Below are 16569 nucleotides of genomic sequence, written 5' to 3'. Positions count from 1 at the left end.
TTCAATAGTAATGTTAAATAATACACATTGGCTGTTAAGCCAATTATATTATTACTGTTGCCTCCCGTTTAAGTTTATTGTGATGGTAATGATGTTTGTTTTTGATTATAATTATTAGGTCACTACACTGGTATCTTCAAGCTAGCCTAGCTTTTAGCTAAGTTAGCTAGCTGCTCTGCAGGGAAAGCTAGCTTGACTTGCTATAAAGTTAGAGAAACAAGTTGAGGAAAAAGTAACTAAACAAAACATGTTTTATTATCACCTGAAACAATATATTTATCCTGTTTTGAATGAAAAGGTCATATTTATTTTGTGAAACTGCAAAATAAGAACTCAATGAGAGACAGGCTCTCCTCCATCTTGCGTTAGAAACACTACAATTGTCCTTTCAGTAGCAGGACTCCGTGAAGATGACGTATAGCGTAATGAAATACGTCAGGATGTGTATGGGCATAATACCGCGTTCAAAACAACTGGGAACCCAGAAAAATATGAGGCCAAATCATGACGCCAGTGATTTTCAGCTCGGAAAGTCAGAACTATATAGAGGCTCGAGTTCCCGAGCTGGAATTCCGAGTCGGATGACCGTTCAAATGATTTTCCCAGTCTGAGCTCATTCCCAGTTGATTTGAACGCACTGAAGTCAGAAATCGGAGATTTCAGCATTTCCAGCGCTCAGTTTTTTTTGAACGAGGCATAAGGTGTTTGATGCAGTATTTCGCAAGTAACAAAATGTGCGACGTGTTATACACAAAGTCCGGCTTCTGAGCAGGTCTGTCTCACTGTTTATGCTATTGGATAGAGAGCATAAACCACATCTGTTAACCCTGTGTTAGTGAACATTTACAAGTTGTGACGCACGGATGTTCCAAACTCCGTTTTAGACAAGACCAAAATTATCCTATTTACCTTTGTTGTCAATTTTGACACTAGAATAATGCCATGTTCCAAACAACTCGGAACTCTCCGACTTCAGTGCTTTCAAGGCCACTGGGAACTCGAAAAAAATGTTATGAACTGTCCTCCAACTCAAAATTCAAATTTGCGAACTCGGACATCTTTCAAGAGCTCCGACATTCTGACCTGAAGATATGGGTCATTTTCCAGTAACATGTTATGAAGTATTAAGATGGCAAAACAGAATCATTAAGAATTTCAAGTAAATCTGTAAACACACCTATATACTGTAGTATGAGAAAAACAGGCATACAAAGAAAAAACACACCTTGTAATCCAGATGCATGTCTGGATGCCTAATAACATTTGATTTGATAGTTGTATCATAATCACTGTAGTGAATATACTCATGATTGTAACTAAGTATGTGTTCATATAATTTTTTAAAGAGACAGTCACTGTCACGCCACCAATATAATTGGTTCAAGGAATTAGAGGGGAGGGGAAACCTCGCCTAGAGCAAAGAGTTTAGATTTGGGAATAATAGTGGCGTAAAGCCTATTAGCATAAAAGAGGAGGGACTGTGAAACGGTGTAAAAACGAAACAGTATATATGATGATGCCGAGGCTGAATTCAGCAGTTGCTCCATGGACCAGCTCGGCTTGTTACTTTCTAATAAAGTATATTTTGAATTCACAAGCTCTGGTGTCTAAGATATATTTTTAAGGAGTATTTCCACAACAAAGATCACTGACGTCATGATTTGACCTCGTATTTTCCGAGTTCCCAGTTATCTTGAACGCACCATAACTGTTTCCGACTCATGTCGCTGATTCAGGCGGTTTTCAAAGGGATTCGTTAAAGGTAGTCGCTGTTTAAACTGGAGAAGTCATTTGCGCAACTGCAGTGAAGACTTCGCGCGCCGTTTCGCATAAATTGTTGAGACACACCTCTAAACAAAAGAACGGAAAGTTTTCAGCTATTCACGGTCGAAGACGGGATGTTTTAGCAGAAATATTCTAGGTAAAATTAGGCTATTATGTGGAGGATGGTTAGTCATTTTTTTTAATCGATTGTGCATGGTGTAGAAGGCATCACATTCCACAGCGAATTTCGCTGCTAAGCAAATCACGTCTCATTTTATAGCTTCGTTTGACCGTTATTAGTTGGCTTGAAGTTTGTAGGTATTGCAAAGTTAACCTCCATGCGACCATCCTTCTAGCTAACCGTATATTCATAATAACAGAAAGTGCTGCTTTTTGTTGGGGGCAATGACTGTTTGGTTGGGGGTCTAATATGATGCTTCAACTTATCTCAAGTTTTCGTCTACCACGCTGCAGAGGCAACTTCTTTACCATCAAGATCAAACATTTTCTCCTAGCCGGAAATGTACAGCTTCCATTGTGTTGTGTTACAGATTCACACGACAGAGAACACAGCAATATTGACGGACTGGGTTGAGGAAACGTTGAAACGCAAACCAAGCAAGATAAATGTTGCCTTATCGGCTCGCTTGTCAGGTGGGTTTGTCTTGCTGGGTTTGTCATGCCACAACTGTTGAATGGTCGGGGTGTATGGAGGATGATCAGTGCTCGTTTTAAAATTGCAACACTTAAATGCTCAATTAAAATGCATGTATATTTTCATATCAGTGTGCATGATTCATGCCACAATGAAATTGCAATGTTAAAATGAAAATAGCTGATTGGAAAAGGTAAATAGTAATTCTATATGAAAATGGATAACAGACTTATAAATGGAAAGTGGCTTTTTTATTTTACAACTTCCCAATTTAGCATTTTCTCTAGTGTATGCAAATCGCTTTCTGGACCAGGAGAAACTCACAACACCACCATACAATGAAACATCATAGCGGTGTCATGCTCTCTGTGCATTGATTTTTAGACTACTGTAACTGACAGGGTTCAAACTGCTCTCCTATACACCAGAATAGCATCTTAACCTGCTAAACCTAGGCAATTTAGCTTAGGGAGCCAATGCATTTTTTCTGGTCTCAGGCATAGTGACACAACACTAGTCAAACTTACTCATCTCCAATGTGTGTTTAGTTGTTTGCATGACGAGTAACCACTCTGACACCTGAAGAGTTGCATTGGCTATATAGCTTTGGTTTCGCGGGCTAATGTGCTCTTCTGATGTGCAGAAGACTCTTGTTTGAACCCTGTCAGTCATTTGTGCCGTGGCTCAGATTGGTATCAAATCACATTTTGTTGGTCACATACACATGGTTAGCAGATGTTATTGCAAGTGTAGCAAAATGCTTGTGCTTCTAGTTATGACAGTGCAGCAATATCTAACATGTAATCTAACAATTCTGCAACAACTACCTAATACACACAAATCTAAGTAAGGAATAAAATAAGAATATATATGAATGAGCAATGGCAGAGCGATATGCAAAATGCAATAGATGGCGGAGGTCAAATGATGTTTAATTGTAACTAAGGTGGTTCAGTTACAACATATTCATGATGAGTAGGGATTTAAATGAAATTGGGAGCCTTAATTTTAAGTCAAATCCCTAGCTGAAAAACCTATTTTTATAATGTAGATCCATAAAGTAAATGACATAGTTGTTACGGAAACTGATGCACTAAGAGCGTTGAAGCACAGGGCTCAACTTCTCTGCTGTTTTGGTGCCCTTTGGCCTCATTTAAAACTGTTGTGTAAATTTTACACTGAATATATGTGTGCCATTTCTGAAACGACTGTGCACACAAATATTCAGATTTATAAACTTGGCACACATACTCATATTTCTCATTTTATAAATCAGACCAGTCATAACTGTTTGTGAATAACTCTGCCTAAACACTTTTTATGGCAACAATAACGCCCTTTATTTGTTGTATAATTTGGAACTATTGACATTAGGCCATGGCATGTGAAGGATTTCAATATTTTAGTTTATCAATAGATCATTGGGATTCAATGTCCTGCCTTTGTATAGGCTCAGAGATTAAATAGGCAATGATGTGTATTGCACAGCAATACTGTAGCCTAAGCCTAAACATACTGTGAAATATTTTACATAAGCTACCAGTCTATTTACTGTGTTGGCATGATGTTTTAATCTTTAGCAGTAATTTATGCTGTATCTGGAAAAGGACTGTCCGTTTCTGAAAGAGAACAGTGGCAAATTATTGTGAACGTGTCAGCAGAACGTTTTAATTCAACAATGTATTGCATCAACTATGATTGATTACCAGCGCATTCTGAAACATTGTCTAAGGCAGGCTTCAAAAAATGCAATTATAGTACTTACAGTAGGTCCTACTTCAATGTCAAATATAAACTGTTCGCTTGTTAAACTCGACTGTATACCGGTATAATAACTCACGCTGCCTATGATATTGCGAAACTTGAAATACATATAGCCTATATTTACTAGCCTACTAGGTCCAATTAAATGAGATGCGCATTATCAATTGTTGTATGGCTCCTTCAGGAATATGAACCCGGTCTTCTGATTTTCGCTCTACTCACTAACACATGGTCTAAAGTTTGCGGGGAGGTGAGCCCATTCTCAAACGTTAAAAAAATAAAAAACTGTTTTTAAAAGCCAACTTTTGCGTGAACGGGCGCACGCACATTTTGGGGTATATTTTGTACATTCGCGCGGTTTATACATTTTTTGGGAGTCGACTCGCCACCACTAAATCATTGTCGTTAACAGTTGAAAAATAGCAGAGAAAGGCAAGCGACAGCAGCGAAGTCCTGAATGGCAGTACCTTGAGAACGAAATGCAAACTTTGCAATTTGGAATTGAGATACAATATTTGTTGTACAGGTGCAATCCTTAACCATCTGAAAGGGATGCTCAGTGAGACCCAAACTGTTGCTGGCAGCAGCACCGCTGCATTGTGAATTCACGTGGCATTAGATCTCTCTATGCAAAAAAAAAAAACGTGCCTTTTTCAGCACCCTGTCTTTCAAAGATAATTTGTAAAAATCCATTGTAAAGGGTTTAAACACTGTTTCCCATGCTTGTTTAATGAACCATAAACAATTAATGAACATCCACCTGTGGAACGGTCGTTAAGACACTAACAGCCTACAGACGGTAGGCAATTAAGGTCACAGTTATGAAAACTTAGGACACTAAAGAGGCCTTTCTACTGACTCTGAAAAGCACGAAAAGAAAGATGCCCAGGGTCCCTGCTCATCTGTGTGAACGTGCCTTTGGCGTGCTGCAAGGAGGCATGAGGACTGCCGATGTGGCCAGCGCAATAAATTGCAATGTCCGTACTGTGAGACGCTTAAGACAGCGCTACAGGGAGATAGGACGGACAGCTGATCGTCCTCGCAGTGGCAGGCCACGTGTAACACCTGCACAGGATCGGTACATCTGAACATCACACCTGCGGGACAGGTACAGGATGGCAACAACGACTGCCCGAATTACACCAGGAATGCACAATCACTGCTCAGACTGTCCGCAATAGGCTGAGAGAGGCTGGACTGAGGGCCTGTTGTCTAGTGAGGACCTGCCTTACATCACCGGCAACGACGTCGCCTATGGGCACAAACCCACCGTCGCTGGACCAGACAGGACTGGCAAAAAGTGCTCTTCACTGACGATTCGCGGTTTGGTCTCACCAGGGGTGATGGTCGGATTTGCGTTTATTGTCGAAGGAATGAGCGTTACACTGAGGCCTGTACTCTGGAGCAGGATCGATGTGGAGAGTCCATCATGGTCTGGGGCGGTGTGTCACAGCATCATCGGACTGAGCTTGTTGTCATTGCAGGCAATCTCAACGCTGTGCGTTACAGGGAAGACATCCTCCTCCCTCATGTGGTACCCTTCCTGCAGGCTCATCCTGACATGACCCTCCTGCATGACAATGCCAACAGCCATACTGCTCGTTCTGTGCGTGATTTCCTGCAAGTCAGTGTTCTGCCATAGCCAGCGAAGAGCCCGGATCTCAATCCCATTGAGCACGTCTGGGACCTGTTGGATCGGAGGGTGAGGGATAGGGCCATTCCCCCCCCCCCCCAGAAGTGTCCGGGAAACTTGCATGTGCCTTGGTGGAAGAGTGGGGTAACATCTCACAGCAAGAACTGGCAAATCTGGTGCAGTCCATGAGGAGGAGATGCACTGCAGTACTTAATGCAGCTGGTGGCTACACCAGATACTGACTGTTACTTTTGATTTTGACCCCCCCCTTTTTTGTTCAGGGACACAGTATTCAATTTCTGTTAGTCACATGTCTGTGGAACTTGTTCAGTGTGTCTCAGTTGTTGAATCTTGTTATGTTCATACAAATGTGTATGTTAAATTTGCTGAAAATAAACGCAGTCGACAGTGAGTTTTTATTTTTTTATTTTTATTTTTTTAGTTAATTTAATTAAAAAATATATATTATTCATTTTAAAAGAGAGGCAGTTTTAAACGTAAAGAGAAATTGTCCATTTGGTACATCCTGTAATGATGAGTAGGCCTATCCTTGCCTGAGACCTGAATAGTTGCATTTGTTCCGAGTCAATTTCCATACACTGAAAATTAACATGGAAGTTGTTACGTGATAATGTTTAATTGGTTATTTGAAAAATGATAACATCCACTTTTGAGTTCACTTTGCACAGTGCATTTAGGATTTTCTGTGTACCATTTGGTTTCTTCCGATGACCATTTAGAATTTCTGAACCATTTTCTAGTTTTATTTCAACTTTGTAATCAAATTGTGGTATGAATCATGCACACTGATAGAAGGATGCATTTATAATTTTCACATTCCTATTCAGTATTGCATTTTCAAACTGGCCCTGATCACGCTCCATATGGGTGACTGGTGTCTGAAATGTGAATGTGTTTTGACACATTTTTTGTCATGGCGGTTAGGTGATTATTCTATCCATATATGACTTGTATGCAGTTCTTGTAAGTCATGGCTATGATAAATTATGATTTTCGGCTGTAGGACTGTGGTGGGAAGTTTGACACCATCGGCAGCTTCAAGCAGCATGTCCGCAGGAAGCAACATCAACAGGTGGGATGTCATGCAGCTCACAATTGTTCAAGATGTGTTTTGTACAAACTGCATTTCTAAGCCTTGGCAGGCCAACCCTCCTAGAGCGCTACTGGGGGTGCTGACTTTTGCTCCAGCCCTGCTTTAATACACCTGTTTCAGTTCATAATGGCCCCATGGAGCAGGTTATTTATCTTGTGTACTAGTGCAGGGCTGGAGCAATAGCCAGTAGCTCTGCAGGAAGACTGTTTGCTGCCCCTGCCATAGGAACACTACCTGTACAAACCACAGCAGGAAATCTTGTGATAAGAGGACAAACTCGGTGCACCTTTTGTTCAAGGATGTGCTTAAGTTTGAGACATTAGTATTTTCATATTGCTGTGTTTTTAAATTGGCATTAAAACCACTACATGTTTTGTCTGTCCCATCAACTACAGCAAGTGGCAGAGCTCTTCCAGACAGGTAGGGTGTGTCTATTGGTCTCTTGTTGCAGAATGCTTGGAATAGTTTTGATAGATCTTTATCCAAAATGTGAAAAACGGATATAGAAAGGTTGCAGTATAACACAAAGTAACAGTCCAGTGAAAATCTCACTTTTAAAAAGTTCATATTTTTACAGGTACTGAAGATGTTGACTCGCCCTATACTTGTATTTGTTGCCAAAGCATTATTCGGAGAAAAACACTTCAACCTCAAACTTGTATCTCATGCGGACCGTTTAAAAAATGCTTGCCATTTCCTCATCGAACATGTTATCTCCTTGAGGATGAGCTGGCCAATCAACGAGCTACTTGTGTGAATCTTTTTTAATTACCGGTATACGCCCACACCATTCCAGCACAGAAAAGCTGCCTTTTAGCAAATATGATTACAATTTCTTGGAAGGATAACTATTTCACTGTTATTGTAAGTAATTATAGATCATATTTCATATAAATCTGGAAACACTGGGTAGTTTAAGTGCCTTGCTGAAGGACACATCGGCAGATTTTTCACCTTGTTGTTCAGGGGATTCGAACTACCGACCTATTGGTTACCAGCCCAACGCTCAAACCGCTAGAGTACCTCGGGTATGGTCTGTGCACTGTCCCAGGTTACCAGCATTGGGTTGCTTTCTGTCAACCCAGTCAGTATTCTGTGTCTCTGAGACAACTCTTAAATCTTAATTTAAAAAGTAACAGTTTGGGAGAAGGGCTAACTGTTTTCCCTTTTATCTCTATGGGGGTTTTCTATTAGGAGAATGTGTTTCTTGTTAAAAGGCTGAATAGCACTAAAGGAAGTAAGCAAAGGCAATATGTGTAATCCTGGGATTAAGTGGATTTATTGGTGTAATTCTATAATGGCCTATAGTTATCTGTAATTAATCCTATAATGGCCCGTAGTAATATTATGGTCCGATAATGGCATATAGCAATCTTATAATTGCCTATAGTAATCTGTACTTATTAGTTTTTGGAAATTATGTATAGGCGCGCCACCAATATAATTGATCCAAGGAACTAGAGGGAGGGGAAACTCACGCTGGTATAAAGGATTTGGAGACAGACATAAGAATACATAATTGGGGTTTAATACACCCAAAACAAACACAAAAACACTGGGATGTACCCAAACAAAAGAGCGAGGGTAAACCTTGTTGAACGACACGGGACGATAGACATGTGAACAATGACGGAGGGAACAGAGGGCACATATGTATGATACTAATCAGGGGAAATGGGAACCAGGTGTGTGTCATCAGACAAGACAGTCCCGGGGTTGACGATGATGAGTCCTGTTCAGTGAAGCCTAGAAAGCCGGTGACGTAGACCTCCAGAACTGGTGGACAGAATGTGCAGCAGTACCGGGGGGATCCGTGACAGAAACCCCGCCTAGAGGGAAGAACTTAGATTTGGAAACAATGGTGGAGTAAAGCTGAGGGGATATGGTTATTAGCATAACGTGGAGGGACTATGAAACTTGTATAAAAGGAGTGGACTGAGACTGAGTCCGGCAGTTGCTCCATGAACCAACTCGGCTTGTTACTTTGTAATAAAGTCTATTTGAATTCACAGTATCTGAGATGTTATTTAACCAATATTTCCTACTTCCACGACATCTCTCACCCTCCCACTTTATCTCTCCCTCCGCTCCCACTTTCTCTTCCCCTCTCTCTCTCAGATGAGTACAAAGGTCAAGGTAAGCCAATTCTGCTGTCTTCAGTTAACAAAGTAGTTAACAGTGGACTTTAAGTGTAAACACTGGTAGACAAGTCTGAATCTGTTCTGTTATGGCCCTATTCCATTTCGATCCCTAGCCCGCTCTCTGCTCTTTTTTGTTGTTGTGTAGTCTACTTTGCCGCTATCTCGGTTCTGGAGCATCTGGCCAGGAAACCCACAAACACCCAATATCCCATCATCGGTAAGTGTGTGTTTCTTTCTGACTTCTTCATTTGTGTCTGTGCCTGGTGACGTGTGTTTCTTTCTGACTTCTTCATTTGTGTATGTCCCAGGTATGTGCCTGGTGACATTGTGTGTGTGTCCAGAGGGGAGGGATACTTTCTACCTTTGTCACAGTTGTGAGGAGAAGTGTGGCCCAGGACAGATCATAGACCACCTCCTCTCCGCTGACCACCTCTCCAACTACTATGTAAATACACACACACACACAAATGAAACAAAACAAATGACAGACTACACTGGCTGCAGTTTAATTGAAGTGTGTGTGTGTGTGTATCAGAGCTACACAGACCCTGATGTGTTGAGTTTCTCCTGGATGCCTAACATGGATATGTTGAACCTCATACGGCCGCTAGCTGTCAAAGAGATGGACAAGAATGGACCTGGAGTGCTACGGGTAACTGTACTGGTTTTCTCATTGTGATGGGTGTGTGTGCCGTGTCGGGCCTACTCACGTGTGTGTGTTTGTGTGTAGGTGCTGGACATGCCTAAGAGTGTGTTTGTGAAGTTGAAGAGAAGTGGCTACTCTAAAGGTACAACTGTCACATTACTGCTATTCATTGGTACAGTAAGAAGTTATATTCCACACGATTAACTAACTTTCTCTCTGTCTCTCAGTCATGCAGGCCCTGACTCAGACTGACAGGCTGGCTGAGTGTATCAGAGGTGAGTGAGCATGTCCTTTTCTCTTCAATCACTACTTTATCTCTTAGTCAACACATCCATGTTAAACTAATCTCTCCCTTTTTTCCTCTCACTACATCCCTCTTCCTCTAGCTGACAGACCAGAGAGGATGACTATACAAGAGTACCACAGAGACCCCAACAGGAAACACCCTCTGCTGGGTAGGAACCATTACCATCAACACTGTAGCAGGGGGGAAGAGGAAGGCTGTGACACAGTATGTCAGTGACCTCAAAATGGCATGTGCACATCGCAGTAGGCTCTGGTTCTAGAGACCCATAACCACTAGCATTGCACGGTGTACTGAGACTTTTTCGATACTATAACGTGAAAAACGGTTCACTATTAGCATTTGTTACTTTGTCAAATGTGTCGCATGTTTGAAAAGAAAAGAAATGTATTGAACCTGTTAAATGTATTCATTTGCCCAAGCTTATCGTAAGACATGAGCAGAAGGCATCAGTGATTTTGTATTCCCAGCAACTTTCTGAAGGAATGCCCCTGTCTGTGTGTGCTGTGCGTGTTTATCTAACACTTTGTGTAGCCGTTAGTGATGCTAATAGGGTGGCGCAGAATTGGCCCAGCGTCGTCCGGGTTATGGGAGGGTTTGGCCGGGTAGGCCGTCATTGTAAATATATATATATTTTTCTAAACTGACTTGCCTAGTTAAATAATAAGTATTCAGGTAGATGGAAAGGCTTTCCCAAAAACCTTTTAAAATAGCCTACCTGGCAAAATAATTATTTTTTGCATCAATCCAGTGGGCATTTGTTTTGCATACTCCATCACATGTGCGCTACAGAAACACTGCTAACCAAACAGTGCTAGGCTCATGCCACTTAAATTTAAAGGTAACTACACTCAAACATAATTCTATTTATTTTTTCCCCCAGAAGTCTCCTGGTTTAACCTCTCTTGGGTACGTGAGACGTTAGCGTCCCACCTCTTCAACAGCCAGTGAAACTGCTGGGCGCCAAATTCAAATACAGAAATACTCATTATAAAAATTCAGAAAACAAAAATATTTTACATAGGTTTAAAGATGAACTTCTTGTGAATCCAACCACGGTGTCAGATTTAAAAAATACTTTACGGCGAAAGCATACCCTACAATTATTTGAGAACATAGCCCAGTAGACAAATCATTACAAACAGTAACCAGCCAAGTAGAAGAGTTACACAAGTCAGAAATAGAGATAAAATTAATCCCTTACCGTTGATCTTCATATGGTTGCACTCAGCAGACATTCATTTACTCAATAAATGTTCCTTTTGTTCGAAAAAGTCTCTTTATATCCAAAAACCTCAGTTTTGTTCGCGTTTTCTTCTGTAATCCACAGGCTCAAACGCAGACAAAAAATCTAAATTGTATCCGTAAAGTTCATAGGAACATGTCAAACTATGTTTTTTTTCAATCCTCAGGTTGTTTTTAGCCTAAATAATCGATAATATTTCAACCGGACAATAACGTCGTCAATATAAAAGGTAAACAAGAAAGGCACTCTCTCGGTCGCGCGCATGAAAAAGCTCTGTGACACTTTAGGGTCCACTCATTCAGACTGCTCTTACATCTTCATTTTTCAGAATACAAGCCTGAAACAATTTCTAAAGACTGTTGACATCTAGTGGAAGGCATAGGAACTGTAATGGCATTGAATAGAAAACAAAAAACAAAAACAAAAAACTACTTCCCGACTTGATTTCTCAGGTTTTCGACTGCCAAATCAGTTCTGTTATACTCACAGACACTATTTTAACATTTTGGAAACTTTAGAGTGTTTTCTATCCAAATCTACCAGTTATATGCATATCATATCTTCTGGGCCCGAGAAGCAGGCAGTTTAATTTGGGCATGCTTTTCATCCAAAATTCCAAATGCTGCCCCCTACCCTAGAGAAGTTAAGCGTTGATAAATAAATAATTGAGGGAAAACCTAAAAGAAGTGAGAAAAATCTGTCATTTCTGCAGTGGTATCATGATACTAAATCTTTTGTAGGGTTGTGATGGTAATTAAAATATTGAACAAGTTTACGACAAATGCTTGAATCCAATTAGTCTTTATTTACCAAACCTAAGTTTTACATCTCCTTATATACTGTCAACTTACACATGTACATTCTCATTGGTCAGCACAGAAACAGCAGGTCAGTTATATGATCCCTTTGTGACTTTATCAGCATAGCTTCTAGATAATGACGGTCATGCATGTTGTCGTCTTTGTTTTCCATGACCAGTGCAACGAGGCTTGTAATTCCCAAGAAGAGTTGCCTAACACCCACACAATGAACATAATACTATATGATGTGCCCAAACAGATATTTGAGGGAGAAGTGTTTTTTTTTTTTTTTTACAGAGATGCACATATAGTGAAACTGTCACTAGAATTTCTATCTCAATGTTTTAACTGAACTATTTTATAACTATCTGTATCCTGGAGGTTGTAAGGCTCCAGTTTTAAGAAACAGACAGAGTCCCAGCATACAATGATCAGTTCTTTATTCAGAGAGCGCTCTGCCCCTCTAGTGCAGAGTCAATCTTTTTATACACACACATGCAAGTTAGGCTACTCCCTTCTCAGGCAGGCAGGATTTTTCCTCTACACCCATACATAGTTATCACATTTCACCACACTCTACAAGCCTATTTGTTTCTCCACTCCCTGGATGGGGACAAAATTTCCTTTATTGGTTTCACAACTGCTCCCTGCTTACATAGCTAAAAGGAACACAATGTTCTAATTCTGACTAAACTACATATCAGCTTAGTCTTATGATTCTAATACATTTCACACAGTTATACAGTTTCGGGGTGGAATACTTTAGTCATTATTTTAAACATTCAAATTCTTCTATCAGAAACCTAGTCAGTTCCCATCAACCTGGTATCGATGTAAACATTCTGGTATAGTGACAACACTAATAACCACTGCTACATAGTGTAGGAAATGGCCATCCCCCAGCTATTGGGTTGCCAAATGGAGATAAAGGATCAGTCGACGACTTCCTAGTTTAGTTCAGAAGTCTCTTTATTCACAGCACACTAACACGGCCTCTGCACATATCAGCATGGCTAGAACATGTTCGAACCCAGTCAAAACAACTCATACTATTGTTTCATTTTTATAACATCAAATACAATAACTATTGATGTAAACATGATTGATAACATCTCAGATTGACATCAATAAAGTAGTGAGTGTCCGACGCAGGTTAGCGTTTTTCGTCATGAATCTTGTTCTGGAGGCAGCTCACTAGCTGGTACAGCCAGAGTCATAAAATCAGATTTTAAACCTAAACTTAACCACACTCCTAACCTTGAATTAAACATATTTTTGTTTTCATGAATGTTTACAGTGTAGACAATTTTGACTTTGCAGCTGGCATATCTAAGGGGAAATCCCTCAGTTCTGCCTCCAGGACAAGACTCATTACACTAAATGTCAACCTGCATCCAAGACTCCCCTATTTATGTCAAGTACATTATGTTCTAGTACATTCTGGTACAAATCTAAACATTACATCAGCATTATATACTTAAAGTTCTGTTACTCCTAACGAGTAGGCTTTCTTCCTTCTCTATCAAAACAAACAAGCAGGGGTGAGATGGCACTCTGACCTCGCCAGGTGCCTTTGCTTACGTCATGCTGACAAAGGCTCACAGGCTTGAGTATAATTACAGTATACATTTTTTAATTCACAGTGCAAATAAGTGACCTTTCATCTCTCTGGTTCCCGTCAATATCCATAGAAAATGTTGGTTCCACTTTTCTGGGCTCAGTTATTTAATTAACAAATAAGGAATACTCAATGTGCACTTATTAATAAAAATACAGCTGTAGACAGAAGTCAAAGATCAAACATACAACTGATGTCTCTCCTGAGTTCTGCCCCGAACAAAAGACAGGTTCTTATATATCTGAGATAAGGTGTGATCTATGTCAAAACCTGCATGTGCAGCTAAAATAGCAAATTATTCTTAACACAAGGTTTCTGAGAACCTGTCTCAGCGGTATGCAAATCTGCCCTTGTTTCAGAGAAAAACAGACGCTGTCTCGCTATCACCCACAGTCCCTTTTCTCACCTTTTCTCACAGACGTGGGGCTGCTGGTTTTGGCAGAGAGCTAGACACAGAGGCCTCAATATTCAGCTATACAGTGAGCATAAGTACAATGGCACGTAAGCAAATTAATAACAACATAATCAATGGTGGGGACCACCAAAATCAACTTTAACCTTTCACTTGTCAGAGCATAAACCTGAGGCGAGTTCAAAAAAAATTCTGTTTGAGGGTGAACATGTAGCCAGAGTAACAATTTCAGTTGAACGATTTTTGAATGGACATTCTGAAATGTTACAGTGAAACATCAAACAGCTACATTTTCTAAGGATTACTGTTGCTTTTTAGCGACAATATTCAAACTGACAACTACTTCGCTAAAAATCTACATGGCCACTTGATTATTTTTAGTGGTAGTTTAGACCCGAAACAGACACTTACGTTCGCCGTACAGTATCTTCTCCGACTGTTAGCTAACGTTAGCCAATATTCACAAACTATTTCCCTTGTTGAACGCACCTGTGTGTCAGTGACTCCCCCTAACTTCTGACCCTTTACCTGTGACCTGTAGGTCTACAGCACCTGGTGGAGTACTGCTGTGAAGGGCATGGCCAAAGGAGATCCTACCTCTGTCAGCTCTGTCGCCTTCCCGTCCCCTCACGGAGGGTCATCCAACACACACTCAGCTTCGACCACCTCTACTGGTACTTCGTAAGTAACTGTGTTGTGTGTATCCGGGGACTCACACTTGGTAAGATAATCTGCTACCAGCAACCAGTCATTTTCAATGGAAGGAGAAGAGGACAGACGCATATCGACTTAAAGGTCGACCACAAGAGAGCAAGCAACCAATGTTCTGCATTTCCAATATTATGCAAATTGCAGAGAAGCGAAAGCACAATAGCCAATCAGAAGAGGGCAAGCTCTTGCAAGCAAGCTTCGACGTTAGCTAACCACAATCTCTTTTCATACATGCTTTTTGAAGGATACACCCGTGAGGTGGTGTATCACCTACTTCATCGCTCATTACCTCTCCAAGTGTGAGTCTGGCGTGTGTGTTACACCCTCTACTGGTATTTCTTGACTATCTCTGTATGTGTAGAAGGTGTGTCACCCCTCCACCCTCCTGATGAAGGACTGTTATAAAGAGTACAGCTGCAGGTTCATCTCCATGATCCTGGACCTGGCCAATCAGGCGCAAGACATCAGTCAGTCAGCCAATAAGGAGATACAGGTGAACAATACCACACCCCTATCTGTTGACTGCACCCCCAAACCAATAATTGAATCATTCTGACTGATAACCTGGTCTGTCTGTTTGTTACAGCAAGTTGTGTTGGAACCAGCAGTGTTCTCCTCAGTTGAGTTTTCTGTCTACACAGAGGGTGAGTAGACACGCATACAAACACACTCTTTAAAATAATTCATAGATGTGGGCTAGAGGTCTAAGCCTCTGCCTCCGGAACACGTATACTGCTGCAGCATGGAGTTGAATCCAGCCAACTGCTATTTCAGCAACTGTTTCAGCAACCCACACCTTTTGAGAAAATTTAAATCATACATACATATTTTGATTCTCAAATGTGTGTACACACTGCAGGGTCTCTATCTCACACACACACACACACACACACACACTAACATGTGTTTGATGTGTGTAGCTCTGAGGAAGTTGCAGACCATTAGAAGAGATCATGAGGGCAGCCTTAAGACCAGCATTACACCTGGAGACAAACTGGGTACGTACTGGGAAGGAATGGTTTCACATGCTGCCTTGTTGAAAAGCACATCTCGAACTCTGTTCCATTTCTATTCCTCCCTCTGTTTGGATAACTTCTGCCTCTTGCTCAGTCACCCTCAAATCAAAGTTTATTGGTCACGTACACAGTTTTGCAGATGTTATTGCAGGTCCAATTCAGTACACACATAATCTAAAAATAAAACAAAAAGAACAACAAATTTTAAGACCTATCAGAACGAGCAATGACTGAGTCCAGAAAATAAATGTATACACTACATGACCACATACTTTTGGCCATCTGCTTGCCGAACATTTGTAAATAAGAATTTGCATTAATATGGATGAGTCGTCCCCCCTCTTTGCGGCTGTAACAGCCTCTTCTCTTCTGGGAAGGCTTTCCACTAGATGTTGGAACGTTGCTGTGGGGACTTGCTTCCATTCATCCACAAGCATTAGTGAGGTCGGGCACTGATTTTGGGCGATTATGCCTGGCTCAAAGTTGCCATTCTAATTCATCCCAAAGGTGTTCGATGGGGTTGAAGTCAGGGCTCTGTGCAGGCAAGTCAAGTTCTTCCACACCAATCTCAACAAACTATTTCTTTATGCATCTTGCTTTATGCATGGGGCATTGTCATGCTAAAACAGGAAGGTCCTTCCACAAACTGTTGGCAAAAAACGGAAGCACAGAATTGTCTAAAATCCAATGGCGGCAAGCTTTACACCACTCCAGCCTACACATGGCATTGCACATGGTGACCTTA

General features: G+C 40.9%; 1 protein-coding gene across 1 annotated transcript in view; it reads left to right on the top strand.

The window, feature by feature from the left end:
* Positions 1-1761: 1761 nt before the first annotated feature.
* LOC111955542 (uncharacterized) overlaps positions 1762-16569 on the top strand; it is a 73896-nt gene continuing 59088 nt past the window's right edge. The window contains exons 1-15 of the mRNA XM_070436452.1: positions 1762-1921; positions 2316-2418; positions 6841-6909; positions 7326-7350; positions 9049-9066; positions 9217-9288; positions 9380-9516; positions 9607-9723; positions 9802-9859; positions 9945-9992; positions 10104-10172; positions 14639-14778; positions 15170-15301; positions 15395-15452; positions 15729-15806. Coding sequence (XP_070292553.1) covers positions 2392-2418; positions 6841-6909; positions 7326-7350; positions 9049-9066; positions 9217-9288; positions 9380-9516; positions 9607-9723; positions 9802-9859; positions 9945-9992; positions 10104-10172; positions 14639-14778; positions 15170-15301; positions 15395-15452; positions 15729-15806 — 1048 coding nt within the window. The 5' untranslated portion in view covers positions 1762-1921; positions 2316-2391. The remainder of the gene's footprint in view (positions 1922-2315; positions 2419-6840; positions 6910-7325; positions 7351-9048; positions 9067-9216; positions 9289-9379; positions 9517-9606; positions 9724-9801; positions 9860-9944; positions 9993-10103; positions 10173-14638; positions 14779-15169; positions 15302-15394; positions 15453-15728; positions 15807-16569) is intronic.

Source organism: Salvelinus sp. IW2-2015, linkage group LG31 (assembly GCF_002910315.2).
Source record: "Salvelinus sp. IW2-2015 linkage group LG31, ASM291031v2, whole genome shotgun sequence".
NCBI lineage: Eukaryota > Metazoa > Chordata > Actinopteri > Salmoniformes > Salmonidae > Salvelinus > Salvelinus sp. IW2-2015.
The sequence above is the reverse complement of the archived record's forward strand: the minus strand, read 5'-3'. Positions and strand labels throughout refer to the sequence as shown.